Consider the following 22,182-nt stretch of genomic DNA (forward strand, 5'->3'; position numbering starts at 1 on the left):
ACAACGAACAACGAACAACGAACAACGAACAACGAACAACGAACAACGAACAACGAACAACGAACAACGAACAACGAACAACGAACAACGAACAACGAACAACGAACAACGAACAACGAACAACGAACAACGAACAACGAACAACGAACAACGAACAACGAACAACGAACAACGAACAACGAACAACGAACAACGAACAACGAACAACGAACAACGAACAACGAACAACGAACAACGAACAACGAACAACGAACAACGAACAACGAACAACGAACAACGAACAACGAACAACGAACAACGAACAACGAACAACGAACAACGAACAACGAACAACGAACAACGAACAACGAACAACGCACAACGAACAACGAACAACGAACAACGAACAACGAACAACGAACAACGAACAACGAACAACGAACAACGAACAACGAACAACGAACAACGAACAACGAACAACGAACAACGAACAACGAACAACGAACAACGAACAACGAACAACGAACAACGAACAACGAACAACGAACAACGAACAACGAACAACGAACAACGAACAACGAACAACGAACAACGAACAACGAACAACGAACAACGAACAATGTGAATGTGAATGTGAATGTGAATGTGAATGTGAATGTGAATGTGAATGTGAATGTGAATGTGAATGTGAATGTGAATGTGAATGTGAATGTGAATGTGAATGTGAATGTGAATGTGAATGTGAATGTGAATGTGAATGTGAATGTAAATCATTACCTCGAATTCCTTTTTCTTTACATTTTTTTCTAATTACAAATATTTTTTTAATTTTTGATGTAGAAATTGCATTAATTTTCCCTACTATCCCAACTTTTATAATAACGAATATAAATTCTTGATTTTATTTTTTCATTATTTTTAACCGACTTCCAAAAAAACGAGGAGGTTATCAATTCGGCCGGTATATATTTTTTTTTTGGATGTATGTACACCGATTACTCCTAGGTTTCTTAACCGATTTACGTGATTGTTTTTTTGTTCGATGCGGGATGGTGTCGAATTGGTCCCATAAAAATTTTATTCGGATAAACCCAGTAGTTTTTATTTTATGAGCATTTTTGTCTGTACTCGATGACTTCATTGAAATGTAGCAAGTAACTTTGATTCACTTCCCGGTAACCGATTGAGCTGAAATTTTGTATACTTATGTAAATTGGATAGCGATGAAACATTATCATGACATAGAGCTGATTTGATGATGGAATCGGAAGGTGGCCTTAGGAACTCAGTAATATATTGACTCAATTATATCGAGATTGGGCTCGTTTGATTCGTGTTGATAATTTATACACTAAAAAGTATTAAATAAAAATAACTGCGTTAAAAACAACCGACTTCATAAACAGAAAAGTAAAAAATAAAAAAGATTGATATTATTAATTACTACATATTAATTAGATGTGCTATTTATTAAATAGGTTTGAAGTCGGTGCCAAACACTAGTATTAAGCCCGTGCACCGACATCAAACCTTTTTAGTAAATAGCACATCTAAATAATATGTAGTAATTAATAATATCAAATCTTTTTTATTTTTTACTTTTCTGTTTATGAAGTCGGTTGTTTTTAACGCAGTTATTTTTTTTATTATTATATTATTAATCGGATTATAATATAATTAATGATATCAAAAAATATTAAATTGAACTTATTAGGATTATAGTTTAAAAAAAACCTTACGCCGGTGTGAATGTAGCGAAATGGCACAGCCACATATTTTGACTGAGGTGTAGAGTTTGTGAAGTTAGGCCTTGTAGAGTTAGGGCGTGTAGTGTTAGAAGCTTGGCTCTACATGAGATCTGATAACTTTTTGACAGTTCGAGTCATATGGGCTCGTCTTGGCAACATTTTACATGAAAATGTTTTTGGTGGGATAAAATTTTACGCAAAATTGCATACTAAACTAATATAATCTCTTCTCTGTTTTTTGAAAGTTAAACACAAAGTTCGATTGGGCTGATGACCTCTTTGTTTTCGCTGACAAAGATTTTGGCTATGAACCTTTAGAAACTAGAAACATTAACTGTATTGCGAAATACAAATGGAACTACTTTATAATAAACATTATTCTTTTGCTATTCCTAAGGAGATTGTAGCCACATTTTGTTATTTTGGTAGGTTCTATTGTAAATATTATATCTTTTGCTTTTGTAATTATTAATTATTGATTTATTTTTCGTATAGGTATCCTTAAGTTGTTAGATATTGCAATTTCGACATTTATGAGTCTTCGTGTATGTTTTGTAGTGTGTTATTATTTATTAGTGTACCAATACAATTTAAATCTATACTTAGGTACCAATAGAAGAAGAGATATTTAAATATGATCAAAACTAACAGTTTTTGTAGTTTTGCAGTTTTCGTCCATATATCTTAAAATTGCAAAGAAATAACACAAGATTACTAGAAATATTACTTTCTATATAACTGTGTTTATTAGTGTCGTAAATTTGTCCCCTCACCAAAATGATATCACTGTTTCCTTTGGTAATCTAGTGTCTAGACGCAATGTTTTTTACACAAACATTAAATTATATGCGGTAGATATCTTTTTATATTTATCTTACGAATTATTCAAAGCATTTTATTTACGTGGAAATGGATTGCTTTCTGTCTATGATACATTAACAATATAAAGCTCAATAGATTGTTTGTTTGTTTGAACGCGCTTATGTCAGGAACCGACTGATTTAAAATTTTCTTTCACCATTTGGATATGTACGTGATTGTTGAGGCTATGTACTACGAGCGAAATCATAGCGGAAGGCTAGTACATATATAGATATCACTTGATTTTTTTGCTTATAAATGAACTGTGAGGAAAATGATTTCATGTGATGCTTATGCATTGGTAACGCCTACTAACGTTTTATCGTAAACAACAATGACGATTTCCTAGTACCACAGATAATATAACACGAGCGTAGTACTCAGAATTCAGAGATCTGTGAAAGAATGTGGGAGATGTGAACGTGGGTAAGGACTATATGAATAAATGTAAACATAAAAGCTTAATTTTGTGTGATGAAATGTAAAGTGTTAAAAAATATAATAATAAAGTACCTAATATTAATGGGTATATATAACATCAGCTCGACATTTAACTTAATTAAATTAGTGTGTGACATCATTTCATATTATCAAAACGAAACGAAATATGTACTTAGCTATACAACATCTTTTAAGTCTTTTCCTATGAAAACGATTAACAAATTAAATAGTATATTCAGTTGGCCCATATTCAGCATATTCTATGTATTTGAGAATACAATATTTACATCTAAAGAACGTCGACCGAGTCGCAAATGTTAACGCTAACGCAAGTTCTAGTACCTATCTAACTATTCCTTTTTTTTATAATAATAACACCAAATAATAACCTTTATAAATAACCTTTATAATAATACCAAAATAACGTTACACATTTTAGTATAACACACTATTATCATAGAAATGATGAGTATCCAGCGGCGTATTTCAGAGGCCGGCCGAAACTACAGGCTTTGTTTTTATGACGTACATAATGAGTTTGTACGACAGTGCATGTGTTTGTGGTTAACTGTATAGAGAACGGAATTACTATGCGCAAGCTTTTGGCGAGATTTTCAAACATTTAGGGCGGAATGGTAGGAATTATTCTCTCCAGTTAAATTAATTCAAATGTGATTTAATTCTTTCAGTTACATTATTGAATATTATGTTAATATTTGTATTTTTAAGTATAAATTTTTCTCATAGAAAAATCACGGTTATTGTAGTTATTAACATTCATAAAAAACTATTCTTCTAAATAATTCATAATTCCCTATGTCATATTTTTTAAAATTGATAAAATTGCTATCAAACTGTAGAAAGTTTCCCCTATTAGTAGAGCAATAATAAATGTAAACTTCCATCAAGTAGGTAGTACCTAGTACCTAGTAGTAAGTACCTAGTGCCTTCTTACATGTATTTTGATACTTACCTACAAAGTCACATCGAATTAAACTGCTACAAAATTTCCGGATACACAAAATTACACGATTTGGCAACGAGCAAACTTTACAAGAATATATGGCATTCGACTACAGCGCTTGGAAAAATTATACAGGGTTCCCGGTTGCCCTACTTCTAATCTTCACATTACAATAAAACCACCCATATTATCATCATATGCTTAATGATAATGGACTGAGGGCAGTGAAGTGGGTGCCACAGAGTAGGTAATTACGTACCATAGAATGGCCAGTGTAGAAACGGTCGGTGCTTAAATGTCATTAATTATGCGTGACCTTCGTGTAGCGTTATGTGTGAAACTTACGGTTTTCTTCTGAAAATACGGACGTAGAAAGGTCTATTTTATTTTATATAGAAATAACCATCTACAAGCTATCGTTTGATATGAAAGAAACACGTAATATAATTATTAGAAATGGAATACTTACCTATTTATTACTTTAGTAACGCAGCTGCTCCATTGTGGTGTTCAATTTAAAACAAAAAAAATCACAATCTAAGAATAAAAATAAACATAACTATTAATACAGTTATAACAAACATAAAAATTACCAACATACTATAATATGAAATAAGGCTTTTCTGGTGATCATGATTTGGATGAATGAATTTTAATAAATGAACAAGCTTTATCAACTCTTACATAACAATAGGCAACTGGATGTCATAATATGAAATATAATTTAAAACAATTAACTTAAATATTTTCACATTGCCTCCTTTTTTTAAATGCCATAATGTCTTGAGAGATTGTTCCCGGATTAAGTGAAATTCCATTTCTATACAAGCATGCTATTCTCCCATTTACCTTTACACGAACGAAAGTCTTATAACATAGAGCACAACCATTTACCACAACGAACTGTAATATCATCTATATAAATGTCCTGAATTACATAATAGCAATCAGTTGACATGACGTATCATAATTTTCCGCTTGGCTTCCGTCCAAATCGCCTGTCTGCTAATCCAATGATGTTGATCAGTGACTGTCAAATCTGAAATGACGACGCAAGCATTATAAATTCCTCCTTAATAAAAATCTTCCTGAAATTTTTCGTGAAAGAACAGATAAAAGAGTATTTGCTGAGACGTTGAGATAAAAACTTTGTATTAAGTAAATGTGTGCGTGGTTCTAACAAGATAAGATGTTTTTTTAGAAATTTATAAAAGGTTTTTGAAAAATATGCTAAAATAATTGTTTCATACTGGCAGATGCAGCACACCTGCTCAATTCATTGTTTTTTTCTGAGCAGGCTTTTTTACTGCCAAAAAAATACCACCAAGATTGAACCTCTGTAACTTTCTGAATATAAATATAGAAAATAAAGAGATAAAGGCAAGGTAACAAAAGGCAACTAAAGGCGAGCAGAATTTCAATGATAAACAACTCAAGAGGACTCTTCCCCCTCGGACGTAGAAGCATACAGACGTGTTCACGTACAAATAATCTAAATTATTTTAAAATTTTACACCAATTTAATTCACGCAAAATAATAGGAGTGCATAAGAGGCAAGGAGTTAAGTGAAGACTGCAAGTTCTTGGCGCCTGGTACAAGCTCTGCGTCACGTAAGTCATCCCCACGACACTACACTGCATCAGCTATCACGACTGGCTAACAGCTAATCCAATCCGCAATTATTATCACCCGTTCGCTCTGCGATCCTGGTAGCTCAAACAAAAGGCAAGAAACAACGTCATTGCCCCTCTCCACTTGCAAACCAAGAACGGTGCACCTAATTTGCTTGCCTATTATCCAATAAAAAATAGGCCACGCCTCTTACGTATCTGATTGCACAAATTACTTATGAATAGAAAATAAGCCTCCAATTAGAAACTGGAACAATACCAATAGATGCGCAAGCGCAGCCTAACGTTTATGCCATTTCCAACTATTATTACTTTATAGTGCAAGAGCTAATTAATTACACTAGCATTGATCTGGATATAATATTATAGTCTAAGAGATGGTGAAAAATATTATCTGAAATTGAATAATTTACAATAGTTGGAAATATATATTATATATATATAAAGTTAAAATCTAAATAAATATAATAGTGCATAAATATGGACAAATCACTTTCGGATTCAGAAATCCACTTAATGGAACAAACAGATACAACTCCTACCAATAACTTTTTAATAAAACGAGGTAAAAGGAAAAGAGAAGCTGACCCCAATGAATTAACTGAATTAAGGGAAGAGATGAAAGCTATGATTTCTTCGGTGATGACAGCGCAAAAACAAGGCTTCGATAGTAACGCCGCTACATTGCAGGAAATTAAACAAGCTAACTCTAATATCGAAAATGCCTTGGCTTTTTTAACGTCGCAAAATGAAGAAATGAAGAATAAAATAGAACTACTTGAAGGAAAGATTAAAGAAGATCGGAAATATATAACAATGTTGGAGGATAAAATTGAAAATATTCAACAAGATAGCAGGAAGTCAAACTTTGAAATTAAAAATGTGCCTTTAAAACCCAATGAAGCTAAAACGGATTTAGTAGACATGGTTCTATGCCTGTCTCGGACTATTGGATGTCAGATTAACAAGTCGGACCTAAAGGATGTTTATAGAGTACGCGCTAAAAAGGATACACCTAAAACCACTACAATAATAGTTGAGACCTCATCTACCATTTGTAAAAATGAAATGTTAAGATTGAGCAAGGCATTCAACATAAGGCAGAAAACGAAACTTTGTGCCAAGCACTTAGGCTTTACTTCGTCTGCCGATACTCCTATATACATATCAAGTCAGCTAACTGCCAAGGGAGCTCGTCTTCACTTTCTCGCGCGAGATTTGGTTAAACGTAAACTCTACAAGTACTGCTGGACAGCTTATGGGAAAGTTTATTTAAGAAAAGACGACAGCTCAAAAATTATATTAGTTAGAAATGAGGCACAAATCCAAGACATTTCACTCAAAGAAAAATGACTATGCCGCAACTTCCGCTATTCTTTAACATTCAGCTTGTTTTTATTATTAGTTAGTTTAAGTCTTGCCTTTATTGTAATAGTAACTTCCTACTCAACCAATCAAAACATTCAAACTTACACAATACAATTAACACACACACAAATAAACAAATATTATAAACTCATTAAGTACATTTCTAAACAAACTCTCTTGTATAAAATACATCTACATGCACAACATTTCTCTCAGTCTCCCTTTAATAGGTTATTAAATTATTATATTTTATATGTCACGTCTTTATTCAAATATACTAATATTCCCTGTACCAACATGTATACACCAACCCTTTATATTCTACAAGTATGGACAGAAATATAGATACATTGCAAGATATAGATAATAGTGAAGCAGCTCGCGTCACACAGTGTGATGTTGAGCAACTATCCAAACATATAATTAAAGAAAAACATGACCTAACTATCATTTCTCAGAATATTAGAAGCGTATACAGCAATTGTAACGACCTTTATATTACACTTACTCAACTGAAATGTACAGCAGATATATTGATTCTCACTGAATGTAGACTTACACCAAACAAACCTATACCTAAATTACAAGATTATGTTTCACATGCAACCACGAATCATATCAATCAAAATGACGGTGTTGTGACTTATATAAGAGATTCTTTACATGCTACAGTTAAAGAGATAAATTTAGATCAAGCTTCTTGTCTACAAATAGAACCGAACAACTACACAATCCTAGGAATTTATCGCTCACCATCTAATACTAACGCAGACAAATTTATAAACTCTTTAGATAGTCAATTAACCTCTTATAAATCTATAAAAAACACTATCATAACTGGAGATATTAATATAAACATACTGGCCAAACCAAATGAAAATAATAATGAAAAGAATAATAGAATACGGTATTTAAATATGTTGACAATGCAAGGATTTTTAATTGGGCACACAATACCTACTCGCGAATCTAGCTGTCTTGATCATTTTATGTTAAATATTGAACGAAACAAAACCTGTGCCCACATAATTATTCTTAATACGTCTATAACCGACCACCTGATGATATTTCTACACCTAACTAAAATTTCATATAATAACTGTCCTAAAACTCTAACAAAAATAAACTTTGATAAAGCTCTTATCGATCTTGCAAATATTAATATCTCAGAATTATTACACTGTGATGACCCTTGTTTACTGACTGATCATTTGATTCAAAAACTTACAACCATCATAAAAGAAAATACAGTGACAACGACTATCTCAAAACAAAAACAAATAATTAAACCATGGATTACAGCAGGTATTTTACGCTGTATAAGAAATAGAAATAAAATGCAAAAGAAACTAAAAATGGATCCACATAACGAAATACTGAATATTACTTATAAAAGATACCGCAACCATTGTAACAAACTAATAAAAAAACTGAAACGCAATTACGAAAGACAAAATTTAGAAAAATCAACTAAAAATACAAAAAATCTTTGGAAAAACATAAACAAAATTACAAATTTAAAACAGGGAAAGTCAGACAACACAACATTATTAAAAATTAAGAACACACCCATAGAATCAGTAAATTATGTAAACGCTTACCTAGCTAATGTCGGGAATAAACTGGCGGACGAAATAGGAAAATCTAACATAGGCTTAAATACGCTTGATGAAGAAGATTCAAATTTAACTTCACTTTGTTTACTGGATACAGATGTTGATGAGGTTCATAAAATTATATCCAATTTAAAAGATGACAGTGCTCCCGGATGGGATGGTATCTCATCGAAATTCCTTAAATTAGCTGTAGTAGAACTGGCTCCTATCATTTGTCATTTAGCAAACCTATGCTTTCAGCAAGGTGTTTTTCCTAAACCACTGAAACGATCGATCATTACACCAATATATAAGAGCGGCAGCAAAAGTGATCTCAATAACTACAGACCAATTTCTGTCTTACCCTGTATTTCGAAGGTCCTAGAAAAACTATTAAATGTCAGATTACTAAACTATCTTAACAAATTTAACATACTAGCAAACAACCAATATGGTTTTAGACCTGGAAGATGCACAGAGGATGCCATTACTGCCTTAAGCACACAAATAGTTGACAAATTAGACGTAAAAGACAAATGCCTTACTGTCTTCCTTGATCTTAAGAAGGCATTTGACACAGTTTCGGTTCATTTACTTATAAATAAATTAGAAAAGATAGGTATTAGAGGAACTTCATTAAAATTATTTAAAGACTACCTACAAAATCGTTCACAAAGGATTAAAATTGGACAATACTACAGCGATGACACAGATATAACTACTGGAGTTCCTCAGGGAAGTGTTTTGGGCCCTACTCTCTTTTTAGTTTACATAAACAGCCTCTGTAAACTAAAATTAGATGATGCAAAAATTTACGCATACGCTGATGACACCGCAGTAGTATTTTCGGAGAAATCATGGGATGCCGTTCGACACAAAGCTGAAGTAGGTCTATCAAAAATTGCTACGTGGCTACAATCTAATCTTCTCACCTTAAACGCAACCAAATCAAACTACATTTGTTTTTCAATAACTAATAAAACTCAACCTTCTAACAACTTTAGTATTCAAATCCACAATCAATGTAATCTCACTACATGCCATTGTCCTTACATAAACAGAGTCACCTCAGCGAAATATCTGGGAATACAAATTGATCAAAGACTGTCCTGGCATCCGCAAATAGATTTAATAACATCCAGAATTAGGAAGATAACTTGGACTTTTAAAACACTTCGCCATGTTGCTGATAAGGATTTGCTAAATAAAATATATGTTACACTAGCACAATCAATTTTAACCTACTGTATACCAGTGTGGGGCGGAGCCACTAAAACAAAACTTTTGGAAGTAGAACGTGCACAACGTGCTTTAATAAAGGTTATGCATTTTAAACCATACAAATATTCTACTGAACTCCTTTACTCCACAACGGGCCTACTATCTATACGCAAATTATATATTCTTGCAACTATCCTAAAAAAACACAAGACTATCACATATGACCCTAACATAACCAATCGTAGAAGAAGAGATATTATTCCGCTGTTTCATAAAACGAACACATCATTTAGTAAGCGTCAGTACAATAGACAGTCAGAAATTTTATATAAAAATGTAAATAAAATTTTAAACATATATGAAAATCGATACAACGAATGTAAAAAACATACCTTAAAATGGCTTAAAGAAATTAGTTATACAGAAGCAGAAGACATTCTAAAAACATGGAGTTAGTAGGGAGTAAAATGAAAATGTAAAATAAAATAAAAATCACATTTTTTTTAATTCTTGTACATTACACAAACAAAACCATACGAACACACATACACACACACACGCACACACACACACAAACACCACACACACACAAACACACACACACACACCAACACCACACAAACACACACACACACACACACATACATCCAATCTACCAATTTTAGAGTATTTTTTTTTGTTTACATTACCTTATTTTTCAAGCTTTCTTTTAATTGTTAATGTCTAGTAATTGTTATGGAAGAGAAGCGCCTTCTAACACAAGTGAAATTTATCACTTAAATGAAGGCACTTACCTCCAACCCAAGATGAAAACTTGTTTAAAAGAAATAAACCATTTTTATTTTATTTTATTTATTTATTTAAGAGTAATGCTTCATGAATGGATAACAAACAATTATCCTGGGGATATTTAATCACATGCTTAAAAAAATTGCCTCTCATTTTTTCTTTTTCCTAGTTGGTATGTATTACCAAATAAGAATGCTATTGTATTTATTTGGTATAATATATAAGTACCATAAATGTTAAGTATTTTATTTTCTTCTGTATATGGCAATTACTTTACTTTTATAGGTATATAACTATAGCCTGTAAATACGTATTATCTACTGAAAGTCAAATATTGAATAAGGATCTAGAGAGCAAACTATAATAAGCATGATATAACAAAAATTTTGTATACAAACATGTAGTTTGATGTTAATTTTGTGACCTAATAGGTTATGTGATGAGGGCCAAAGTTTATCGATAATAAGTCTGGACTGTATGAAAGTCGTAAGTTGATATATTGGTTCCATATTAACATTATAGTCATACTGTTAGTTAATAAATAAAACTTAATCTTTATATAATATCATGAAATCTTATTGATGGCTCCATATCTTTATATTGTTTGAGTCACGTAAATATGGTGTTGTTATAGTTTTACGATACTTACAGAGATTTGTTAAAATATTATTAAATTTGTTCCCTTACAAATAATTATTACTGAAAACACACAGCAAGAAAGGATACTTATTCTTATTCGGAAAAGCTATTTCGTCTTATTGGATTGTTGTGTATAAAAATATGTAGGTAATAAAGGAAATGCAAAAGTGTATGACATTAATAAACCTTAATGGAAGTTAAATAATAGAGACGGTAAGGGCACTAAGAATAACGAATTCTGCACTTTTAATGTCTTCATTATTGCTTCATTTAAATAATAATGACCTGTTAGTGTAATACATAAATCAAAGACAAAAAATATCCCAAAAAACAGAATTGCTTAGATAAATAGAAACGGTAACTTTTTTTATTTAACTGCGTTTGCATACTTATTGTATTTTTTATTCTATTATTAGATATATATTTTTTGGTATTTTGTATTCGAGCTTTTTCATGAGTTTGCTCCATATTCGTATGTAATGTGTTTTTATTGCAAGGCATAATGTCGTGTAACTTAAGTAATTAGTTAAAAATCTAAATATTATGTATGATATAACGCAGTAGTAAAAAATATTCTTAAACTAAATGTTTTTTTGTTGAAGTTTCATTACTCTACGTTCTAGATATGTATCTACTAATCATTGGCTCATTGTTTTGCAAACTACCCCCTTTAACAAATTAACATTTTTTGTTTCCTTGGCACGAAATCCACAGTCCAGTCAGCGCGTTTCTAAGCAGAGTATTGACAATTTAATTCGTTTTCACAAGAAAGTAATAAAAGGAAATCCTTCTAGAGCTGGGATGAGACTAACGTGACCTCGACCGATCAGATAAATGTAGCGTCGGGCTTCCATGGTTTTACATTTATTATACTTGTTTGGAGTTTATTTATATGGTTAAGATAAGTTGTACAGAGAACCGGGGTAGGTTAGGAACAACAGAAGGCTAATCGTTAATTTTATTGTAACAAATTTAATAGATACTAATAACAAATTATAATGGAATGTACTATAATTGGGTGGGATTTAGTTTTTAAGCTACATTTAGATAAAAATAATGTGAACCTCTGAGAATTTATTGTTGATAAAAATTCAGCTTTGCTTCTTTCGTGCATCGACTGCTTTAACCTTTAAGAATTTAGCTTACTTGTCTAGAATACTTCGTTTAAATATCAACAATAGTTCAAGTTCCATTATTCGTACAACAAGAAAAAAAAGAACCGTAAACCGTTTTTTTTATAAACCGTATAATTTGCATAAAAATCCCGTTTTCCACAATCTAACCTCAAAATGTAAACCAGAGTGTCCTGAGGAAGCCGAATGAATGGTAACTCGTTAGTTACTTCAGAACTGTTCAGTTTGCAAGTAAATGCTCGACCGAGTCTTTAATTGCGTTTCAAACTTTACGTATTTTATAAGAACGTTTAACTAACGTGTATTTTCTTTGTTTGTTTTTAAAACTGAATTATGTTGTGGTTGTAATGAATTTGGCAAGTTAAATATTACTGTATTCTAACGTTAAGTTCCTTTTCAGAAATTCAAATAAAATTTATTAGGTAGGTACTTTAATTTACTAAAAGATTATATTTAATATAATCTGTTTTTCAGTTTAATTAACATCTTTATACAGTTATTGGAGCATGCTAAATAATATAATACTTTAACCGAACTATGAATAACAATATTTTGTTCGAAAACCGATGGATATTCGCTTTTGATTGAATTGAGAGAACGCGGATTGCATACGAAATTGACTTCTAGCATTTAATATTTTACGAGCCACTCGTACGGATTGACAGTGGAAATATCTATCTTTAAAGATAGTAGATATCTATACCTAGATTTATGTTTACGTTAGATACAGTTTCTAGAAAGAAGGCAAAATGAGGTGGTAAGTTGTCACAGATGCACCTAAAACATGTATGTAGATGCAACATGGTGAAAAAGTGGTTTTAGAAAAAGCTAGATTAAAGTAAAAGCGTTAAGACTAACTTATTTCTGGCTGTAACTTAAGTTAGTTCATCAGAAAATATTATATCTGCGAAGAATATAAATAAAGTATTCCTTCAGAAAAAAAAGAAAAAAACTGCAGACAGGTCTCCAGGTGTCGCTTTTAGTTATGCTGAAATATAATTATTTAGTCCGCATGCAAAGCACGCCCCATTCAAATTTGCATTTTATGAAAACACAGCATATTTTAAGAAGATAAGTGTTTTAGATTATATGAGTCGTTTCTTCATGGTCAAGAAAATAGAATTAAATTTATAATTTTATTGCACGAATATAATAATAGTTTACGATACAAACTTTTTAATTTTCTAAGTGAACAGAACTGACCATTTTCATCGATTTGAAAAAAACATGATATTTTACATTTTAAAATTACCTACTTATATAAACTGTTTAGAACATGAAACCAAAAAAATAATAATACGCTGATGACGTGAAACTATGCAATCTCTCTCACAAACACACACACGAAAACACATACACACACACCCACACACACATGTACATACCCGAAAACCTTCTATCCATCAACATTATCCTTAAATATCGACATATTCACATGTATTTAAAACGAGACATAATACTTACCAATCCCGCTCTTTTACACTGAAGTGCGTACGTGACACACTTGCAGACGTGGGCGCAATGATTAAGCTTAAACCACGTTGAATTATGAACACTACATTCATAGCGCGTTCCAGCGTATTGCAGATCTGCCTTTGTGTCGTTTGCATAATATAACTGAAAAAATAGTACGTTTTTTAAGTGAAACTTCTTTAGGCGCGTTGAGAGTAAAATTTCAAGGTCGCGTCACTGCAATACCGTCACGTCATAGCGATGATTTAGGTATCTTTGAATCTAGCCGAAGCAGTTGCATTACTCTCACACGTATGCTCGGCACACACGCTCTCTTTTTATTTAATACACACTAAGTGACATATCACACTAGCGGATTGCGAGCGGTTTCAAAGCGGAGCGGGTGCGCAACGAATACGTTGCGGGCGCGCAACGAACACGCCGCGGTTGCGCAGCGAATTCGTTGCGGACGCGTCATTTTGTATACTCTCGCACAAAAGCCAGCCCTTCCGCCTTGCCTAACTTCCATTCAATATTTCCATCGTTTCTGTAGCACTCAATTTTTTAACCGTACTGTGGAAATGCACTTACTTAACAGTTAACTAAAGATGTAATAACAACTGGAGTTGTTAAAAAAAGGTGCTATAAAATTGAATTACTAGGACTTTTAGAATGTACCATACATTCCAAAAGTATGTAACGACTGACCAGTATAATCTCTCCCATAGCAACGTATGTTATAAAGAGATTTTGTGAACCTAATTATGAGCAAAGTGATAGTGAGTTGCTGGTTGCTTGATAAAATTTTCTATTCACTGCTATTTATCTAATAATAAGATAGCCCTGTTTTAGTTAAGGAGCTTTAACATTTATTTCACTAATGAACTTTCTTAATGAGCAATTAAGTTATCTGATTGCATTTCGACCAAGATTTAATAGATAAAACAATACCCTAAACATTAACATGTTATGAAACTCGTAAAAAATAATGATCTCATAATTATTATACTATCACAAGTTATAAGTAACAACCAGCACGGATTCCATTTTGTTAATGAGTGTACATGACTGCGACGTAAACGTTGCGCATCTGCCACGCGTCCGCAACGAATTCGCTGCGCAACCGCAACGTATTCGTTGCGCACCCGCTCCGCTTTGAAACCGCTCGCAATCCGCTAGTGTGATATGTCACTAACAGTTTAAATCATATGAACTAGAAAGTCGATACATTTGGCATGAATAGGACCAAGGTCGCACTAGGGAAGGCGTCACTTCCCTATGGAAGATTAGCATGACAGAATATGACTAGTGGATGCTACTGTGTTTCGTACAATGAGTAGGACCGGATAGCACGTATCCTTTCGTCGGCTTTACATGTTGTTTTTCGTCTAGACGATCCCTTATTTATGTTATCCTTTTTGTCAGCACCGCGTTTGCGAATACTACTGAGAGTGTTTATGGATGATGGTAGTTTGCTTAGCAACAACTGATGCTTTAGCTGGTTTATGGTTTATTTTACCTGATAAAAAAGAACAAAATTAGTACAAATAAAATATGAATTTGTATGTTTCTTACTATTATATTAACTACTATATACTACACTTACTACAATACTAAAATACTATACTAGTTATATATTTTGAACGACACTCAAACATTTAATAGGTACTTCAACCTATCCAAATATACCTACCGTACTAGGTATGATAAGTTTTACAAACAGTAAAACTTTCAATAAATACATTCCACCCCCAACAGGTAAGTTTTTCCATCGAATTCCCCTAGCTAACGTTGACAGCATCACGAAATCTCAAAAGATCGTAATGCCATTCCGAGTCTTTGTATTTTACACATGGATATTCATGAAAATGTTGTCAGCAAAGCTCCCTAAATGTAAAGCAATGCAAATCCACTCACAAAGCCTTTGTTCTATTGTTTGTGTATGGAACTTGAATCGCATTATGTTCGAAATCCGAAACAATAATAAAAATCTAACAATGGAACTTTCCGTTACAGCGTTTTCCATTGCGCTTTCAGTACTTCAACATTAGAGAAAGTATAAACGGAAGAAGCAATGTAATTGTAACAATTCACGTCGTCATTATATTTGCTACAGCGAGATCATTATAACAACTTTTTCAAGCTTTTGTATTTTGAGTATGCAATCGTATTTCCTTAATTGTTTTCGGGTCAATGATTCTTTTGAACTATCAGCCAATATTTTATTTCACTTGTGAATGAATGGAATTGCGAATTTATTCAATTTCAATCGTGATATATTTCGTTGCAATTCGTAATTGTATGCGAACTTAAATAATAGCAGTATACCTACTTTTAACAGTATTAAAGTTTTAATGGACTTATTATACTTTATTGTATGTTGTGGAAAGAAACAAACGATTTATTTAGTTATAAGTCCATCGATGCTGGAGCAAATTAGAAATTTCCTTCTTTTTCGTTTTTCTTTTCTCTTCAAGTATAATATTTTGATATATTGTTCCTTGATATCTAGATATCGTTTTACCTGTAAAATAAAAAAATCATGAGATACATCCTAACAGTCAGACGGGCAGACTTTGGGCACGGCGAACGCTAAAAACACTTTGCAAAGAATATCGAATTTTGCCAGGGACTTTGATCAAGTTATCCTTTTTATATGATAATGTAAATAACCCGAATAGCATCGTCTTTTCAAAATATGTAAATAGCCAATAATTTACAGAATATTCTAGTTATTTTTGATGGAACACCTAACTTTTGAAGTGAATACTAAGGTACATAGGTAATTAAGAATCTGTGCTAAAGTCAATGCTGGAATAAAAACTTGCTTATAAGCTGTACTTTGCTACTATTCGATTACTTTATAAATATTTTTATAAGAACGTTATTGTTTATAAATAAAATTTCGAATATGAATGTTTAAAAAATAAGATACGTTCCCACATCACATCTATTATTTAAAGTTTCTCAAATCATTCGTAAATATTGTTAAAAATCACATAAATATAAATAGCGTTGAAGGATAAATTCTGAACCATATATTTCAGTTTTCATACCGTTCATATTTACGATCCATAAATAAGAGTTTTATAAACCGACGATTTTACTGCAAAATATCTAACCTGATATTATGCTCTTTGAATGTCATGAAAATAAAGATTTTGCCGTTCAACTTTATGAACATCTCAGTAATTGGATTAAGCTTTATCAATGACGAAACATAAAATGATACCTTAACATCGAGTGATTGAAATTTGGACATATACCTCAATCAGCAGATAGCAAGGTAATAATAATTAACGTTTGCTGCACTATCTAACATTTTTAGCCAAACTGTTTTTTCGTGCCACCAATTATATACAATTATCTAATACCCTCAAAAATTATAATACTCGCAAAATAATCTAGTCAAAATGAAACCATATGAATTCAAAGGCATTATTTAAAACATAATTACATTTAATTTGAGCCGCTGATCCTGTTGGGAATAAAAGGACCAAGCGTGTGGGAATAAGCCTTGGAAATTTATCTAATTTGTTGATGTAAAATGAAATGGTTTTCTTTGAATCAGTTTATTACTTTAAATATTAATAGTCTAATTGAATAATTAAATGTTTGAGTTTTTATTCGTATTTTGTACGGGCTCGGATTGAATTGAAACGAATGTATGATTCAAAGATAGCCTTTGAGATTGCTTTGAGATAACATTGGGAGAATATGAAAATTAAATCTCGTTCAGACTTTAGTGTACGTGACTTTTAGTAATTGAAAATTTAAATGAGTTTATTTTTCTTTTAGGGCTTATGTGAAGCTAGTAGGTAGGTACCTAACCACTTAACCAGTTCAAGTTACATATTACATCGATGTTAAAATTGAACTCAACTCAGTATTCACACATAACTTACAAAGCATTTTCTTTTAATAACGCCTCGATTTTTTAATATTTCTAGAAAGAAAGAGAAAACGTAAACATGTACCACGGGCGAAGCCGGGGCGGACCGCTAGTACTTAATACAATTTCATATTATAACATACATTGAATATGCATAATTTGTCTTTAGCAATAATTAATTACGTAATACAAACAGTACACAGTATACACGTCTTTATGAGACACAATTCACAAATCAAATACGAATCATGTATCTTCAAGAAGATACGATTCGGTGTTTAACTAACCAATCATTAATGTAACAAGCCACAGCCAGGAAATTAATTACTAAATGCAATATTATTACATATTCCCATGATAATAATATATTTATCCACCACGTTTCGTTTACATAATTAGCTTGGCGTAATTGTATCACAAACTTTGAGTGAAATATGATTCAAGTGATATTACAACTGTGCTAATTGCTATCATGATTTTAAATCGTGTTTTTGAACGAAGTTTATTTTCATAATATTTACGTTAGTGACATGTTTTGGTTGTTGTTTATAACAATAAACAACAGCAACAGCTTATAAAGGATCTTAGAAAGTTGCAATACCTCTTATTAAATGGGATTTTTTTATTAAAGGTTTATTATTGAGTTTAATTGACCTCTTTTTTTAGTTTTAGAACAAAATAATAAGTATATTAATTCGAAGCGAAACTCAATGCTTATTCATGTTTACTGGCTTTTTAATTATTTTTTCGAATGTCGTGTAAATTATTCTTTAATAAAGAAATTGAAGTTTGGCACGAATTAGGTCAAGTTCGTACTAGAGCCTCATTCTCAAATAATATTACTTATTAAACAAGTATGTTCTGCTCATAATTTGTAATAAAATATAACCATTTCATACAATAATATTCTACAACTTTTTTATTTTACATAAATGTTGGTATTGAATTCAATAAATTAAATGATAATGCCACGAATAATTCATATAAAAGTGTTAAATAAATAAATAAATAAAATTAAGTGAAGTAGAATAAAATTCACTACTCAAACAAATAATCAAGAAGATAAATATATTTATCCTATTGTATGACTCTCAGACTTCCCAATCCTTTGAACATGGCAACATGCCCACATACAAAGTTTGAATGTTTATGGATTGAGTGTCACTGAACATCAAACGTGGAAACCTCCCTCGCATAAAAAGCTCTTTGTTTAATTTTAACGCATCGCACAAAGGAGAATTATTTTGTTCCTTTATATTCGTATTTGTATTATTTTATCTATTCGTATACTGTATAGGTAAGAACATAAATATACTATTTTATAACCTTCTATAAGATTTAAGACCCAAAAACTTAAGATAAACACAGCATGCGGCAATAAATCTCACAGTACGTTACTACCAAAAATATGGGGAAGAAAACTTTAAAAAGTAAGGTTGTGCTCTTGTTAGGCTATATCTATGAAAACCATTAAAAAGTAAATAAGTAAGATTTATTATTTGTAAGTCAGCTGCAAAATTAGTAATACAGTCCAATTTCACTAGGAGAATAGACACTTCCTAACTCACATGAATATTGAGGTACGTTTCGACACACTTGTTAAATGTTAGGAACGAAAACACTGAAAAACTGAACCGATTTAACATTCTTTATACGTAAAGGTACATCGTAGAGACGGTAGAGACATGCTAGAGACCTTCATAAGCAATATTTAACACTAGCTGTGCTCCGCGGTTTCACCCGCGTTGCTCCGCTCCTGTTCGTCTTAGCGTGATGATATATGCCTATAGTATTCCTCGATTAATGGGCTAACTAACACCGAAATAATTTTTCAAATCGGATAAGTAGTTCCCGAGATTAGCGCGTTCAAACAAACAAACAAACTCTTCAGCTTTATAATATTAGTATAGATAGAAAGCTCATGAAAGCTCATTTTTCTATTAAAAGTTGTTCACTAATTAAAACAGAGATATGTTATCAAAGATCTATTTGCCTTTTCAAGTAATTAAGTCTAAAAAGTACATCTAGCGGGGAGTAAATATGAAAAGAAATTCAATGTTTTCAGAAGCCGCAATAAAAAGGAGTGAACTGAGAAATGACCTTTATGCTTTAATTCCCTGACTAACGAGTTAGGGCTTTTATATGGAGAAAAACTTTCGATATAAATCATTTGTAAAAATATATTATGGAAATGTATAATTTTTATTTTATATTATCAAGTTTCACTGATTTATTTGTTTATGGACAGTTATATAAAACAATAATCACACAATTGGACAAAAATGTACAGAGGGAATACTTTGCTTACACAATCTTAACAGTAATTCCAGGAATCCCTTTCGTCTTTCACCGCGAAATTTAAAAAGCACTTAAAGTATTTTTATACCCAACTCTTAGGGAAACCTAATTCGCGAATGAACGCCTTTTATAAGATCCTAACTTCTGACATGCTTTTAAATCAAATTTTCAAGTTGCAAAGATTCTTCAAAATTAAAAGTTCCAACGTTAATTGAATAATTCTTTCTTCAACTTGAGTATTCGGTAAGTTGGTCTTTTGTGCTTTAAAAGTATTGTTATGAAACCTTTAGTCTTAGATGTTACATCATTTGCACTTGGTATAAATTTTTCAATTTTTCATTATATCAGCAAATCAGACACTCAACATTTTCGATTATTATTTTACTTACCATGGCTATGTATTGTATAATTATATTTTGCAATTACATAATATAACATGTAAAATACAATAAGAAATGAAATGTTTTCAATCTACGAAATTTTTTCATTCTTAAGAATTTGTAGACATAACATAAAACCATAGGTAATTACTGTGAAACTTTTATGTAAATATTTTTAGATGTTTATGTATGTTTTTAATCTCGGGTAAGGTTTTCTCAATAAAGATGAGGGAATGAAAATAATTTTGTCTGTCGAAGAAATATTTTTAGCATTTGTTTATTTGTAATATCAATATACTTTAACAAAAATATTAAGCGAATTTTTATTTTCACATTAAATATCTTTTTTAAAGTAATCACTTAAGTGATCCCGAAGATTTGAGAACAACGTCTAAACATTGAAGTCTAAAAGCAAAACTTTTGAAACAATGTGAATCTTGATAAGAAAACACAGTACCTACAAAGTTTCTTGAACAAGAAGAACGTGATAATGTGTGAGAAAATGATACATTATCCTCCCTTCGCCTGAACAAGGCCTACATTTTAGGAAAGGTCGGGATTAATTTGGGCAATGCCCTTAAGAACTGATAAAGGTAAAGGGACAAGGGATTGAAGCCACATGCGATCTGTCACTGTGAAATTAATGCTCCAATTTTGGAAAGAAATTAAATGATGTTAACAGACTTTTTTGTTAATGCGTAAATTCCAAGTGGACTTATTAGTGATGATAATATAAATCTAACTGAATAAAAAAAATGGTAAGCTCCATGAATAATTAATCTTTTGCGTAATTTTAAGGCTTATGAAGGCTACAAACTATGGATAGCATATGTATGTCAATGATATTAGGATTTAAATACGAATCCGAAATAAGAAATCATCTCTAGAAGGAAAACGTAACTGGTTTTTCACGATTACGTAAATCTGCAACAGAGCTTACTGCAGTAATGCGGTAATCACATAACTTATGCATTAGCTAATGGACGCAACCTTTGCAATAATCGATAGTTCACATTATAATACACTCGCTTTCCGCCCGCGGCTTCGTCCGCGTTTTCAAAGAAAAAGCCGCAGTTAGTTCCCGTTCCCGTCGGATTTCCGGGATAAAACCTATCCTATGTGTTAACTTGGATTAACCCTAATTATCAAAACGTATAAGTATTAATATAAGTTAATACTTAGCAGTGATGTAGCGTATGGACGAGTATAACACAAATAATATATATAAACAATAGCCTTTGCCCGTGGCAACCACGGCGTACAGCTAGTTTATACTGCCTGTAAGTAAATACAATAATTCATACTTACATACATAACTTTTCTGGCTGCGTTTTCTTGCGTTTCTACACGTCGACGGTCGAAGCTTCGCACAAAAATCTTTTCCGTTATTCACCTTTCCTATCATCTTAAAATTACAAGAACCCTCTTCTTTTCACTTTTCATCCACTTTTTTTCAACAAATTTAGCAAAACTGTTCAGCAGCTCGGAAACAGATAAAAAAACATTTAACTTAGATTATTAATATTTCTCTAATATTATTGGGATTCTATGTAGGTTGTCTGTTCGTAGAAATATAATAATTAGATAGTGAAATTCTCGTCTACTGAAAGCAGATTCCTTATAATGCCAAAGTATTGTTATAAGCTAATTGCTTTACCCACGCACGGCCGCCTGCGGTTGAATACAGAAGTCTCTTAACATGTAATTAAATCTGGATCTATTGTATAGTCTCGTATAGATTTAGAACCGCTTTTCATGAATAAGTTTTTATTTGGTTTTGGAAGAGGATG

The 22,182-nt window shown here is 31.8% G+C and overlaps 2 protein-coding genes across 2 annotated transcripts in view; both read left to right on the forward strand.

Moving 5' to 3' along the window:
- The window catches only part of LOC149479381 (atrial natriuretic peptide receptor 2-like), a 58,787-nt gene that overhangs the window by 17,101 nt on the left and 19,504 nt on the right, over positions 1 to 22,182 (forward strand). The window lies entirely within an intron of this gene.
- LOC149479382 (uncharacterized) lies at positions 5,994 to 7,058 on the forward strand. The gene has a single exon (XM_089707997.1). The coding sequence runs from the start codon at positions 6,106 to 6,108 to the stop codon at positions 6,976 to 6,978; it is 873 nt and encodes a 290-aa protein (XP_089564123.1). The 5' UTR covers positions 5,994 to 6,105; the 3' UTR covers positions 6,979 to 7,058.

Source organism: Colias philodice, chromosome 20 (genome assembly GCF_061535455.1).
Source record: "Colias philodice isolate Cphi_HAF_F1 chromosome 20, ilColPhil1 Martin Lab GWU primary, whole genome shotgun sequence".
Classification (NCBI taxonomy): Eukaryota; Metazoa; Arthropoda; class Insecta; order Lepidoptera; family Pieridae; genus Colias; species Colias philodice.

Excerpts from the sequence above, each read along its gene's own strand:
- LOC149479382 (XM_089707997.1), top strand. The coding sequence starts at position 6,106 with ATGGACAAATCACTTTCGGATTCAGAAATCCACTTAATGGAACAAACA.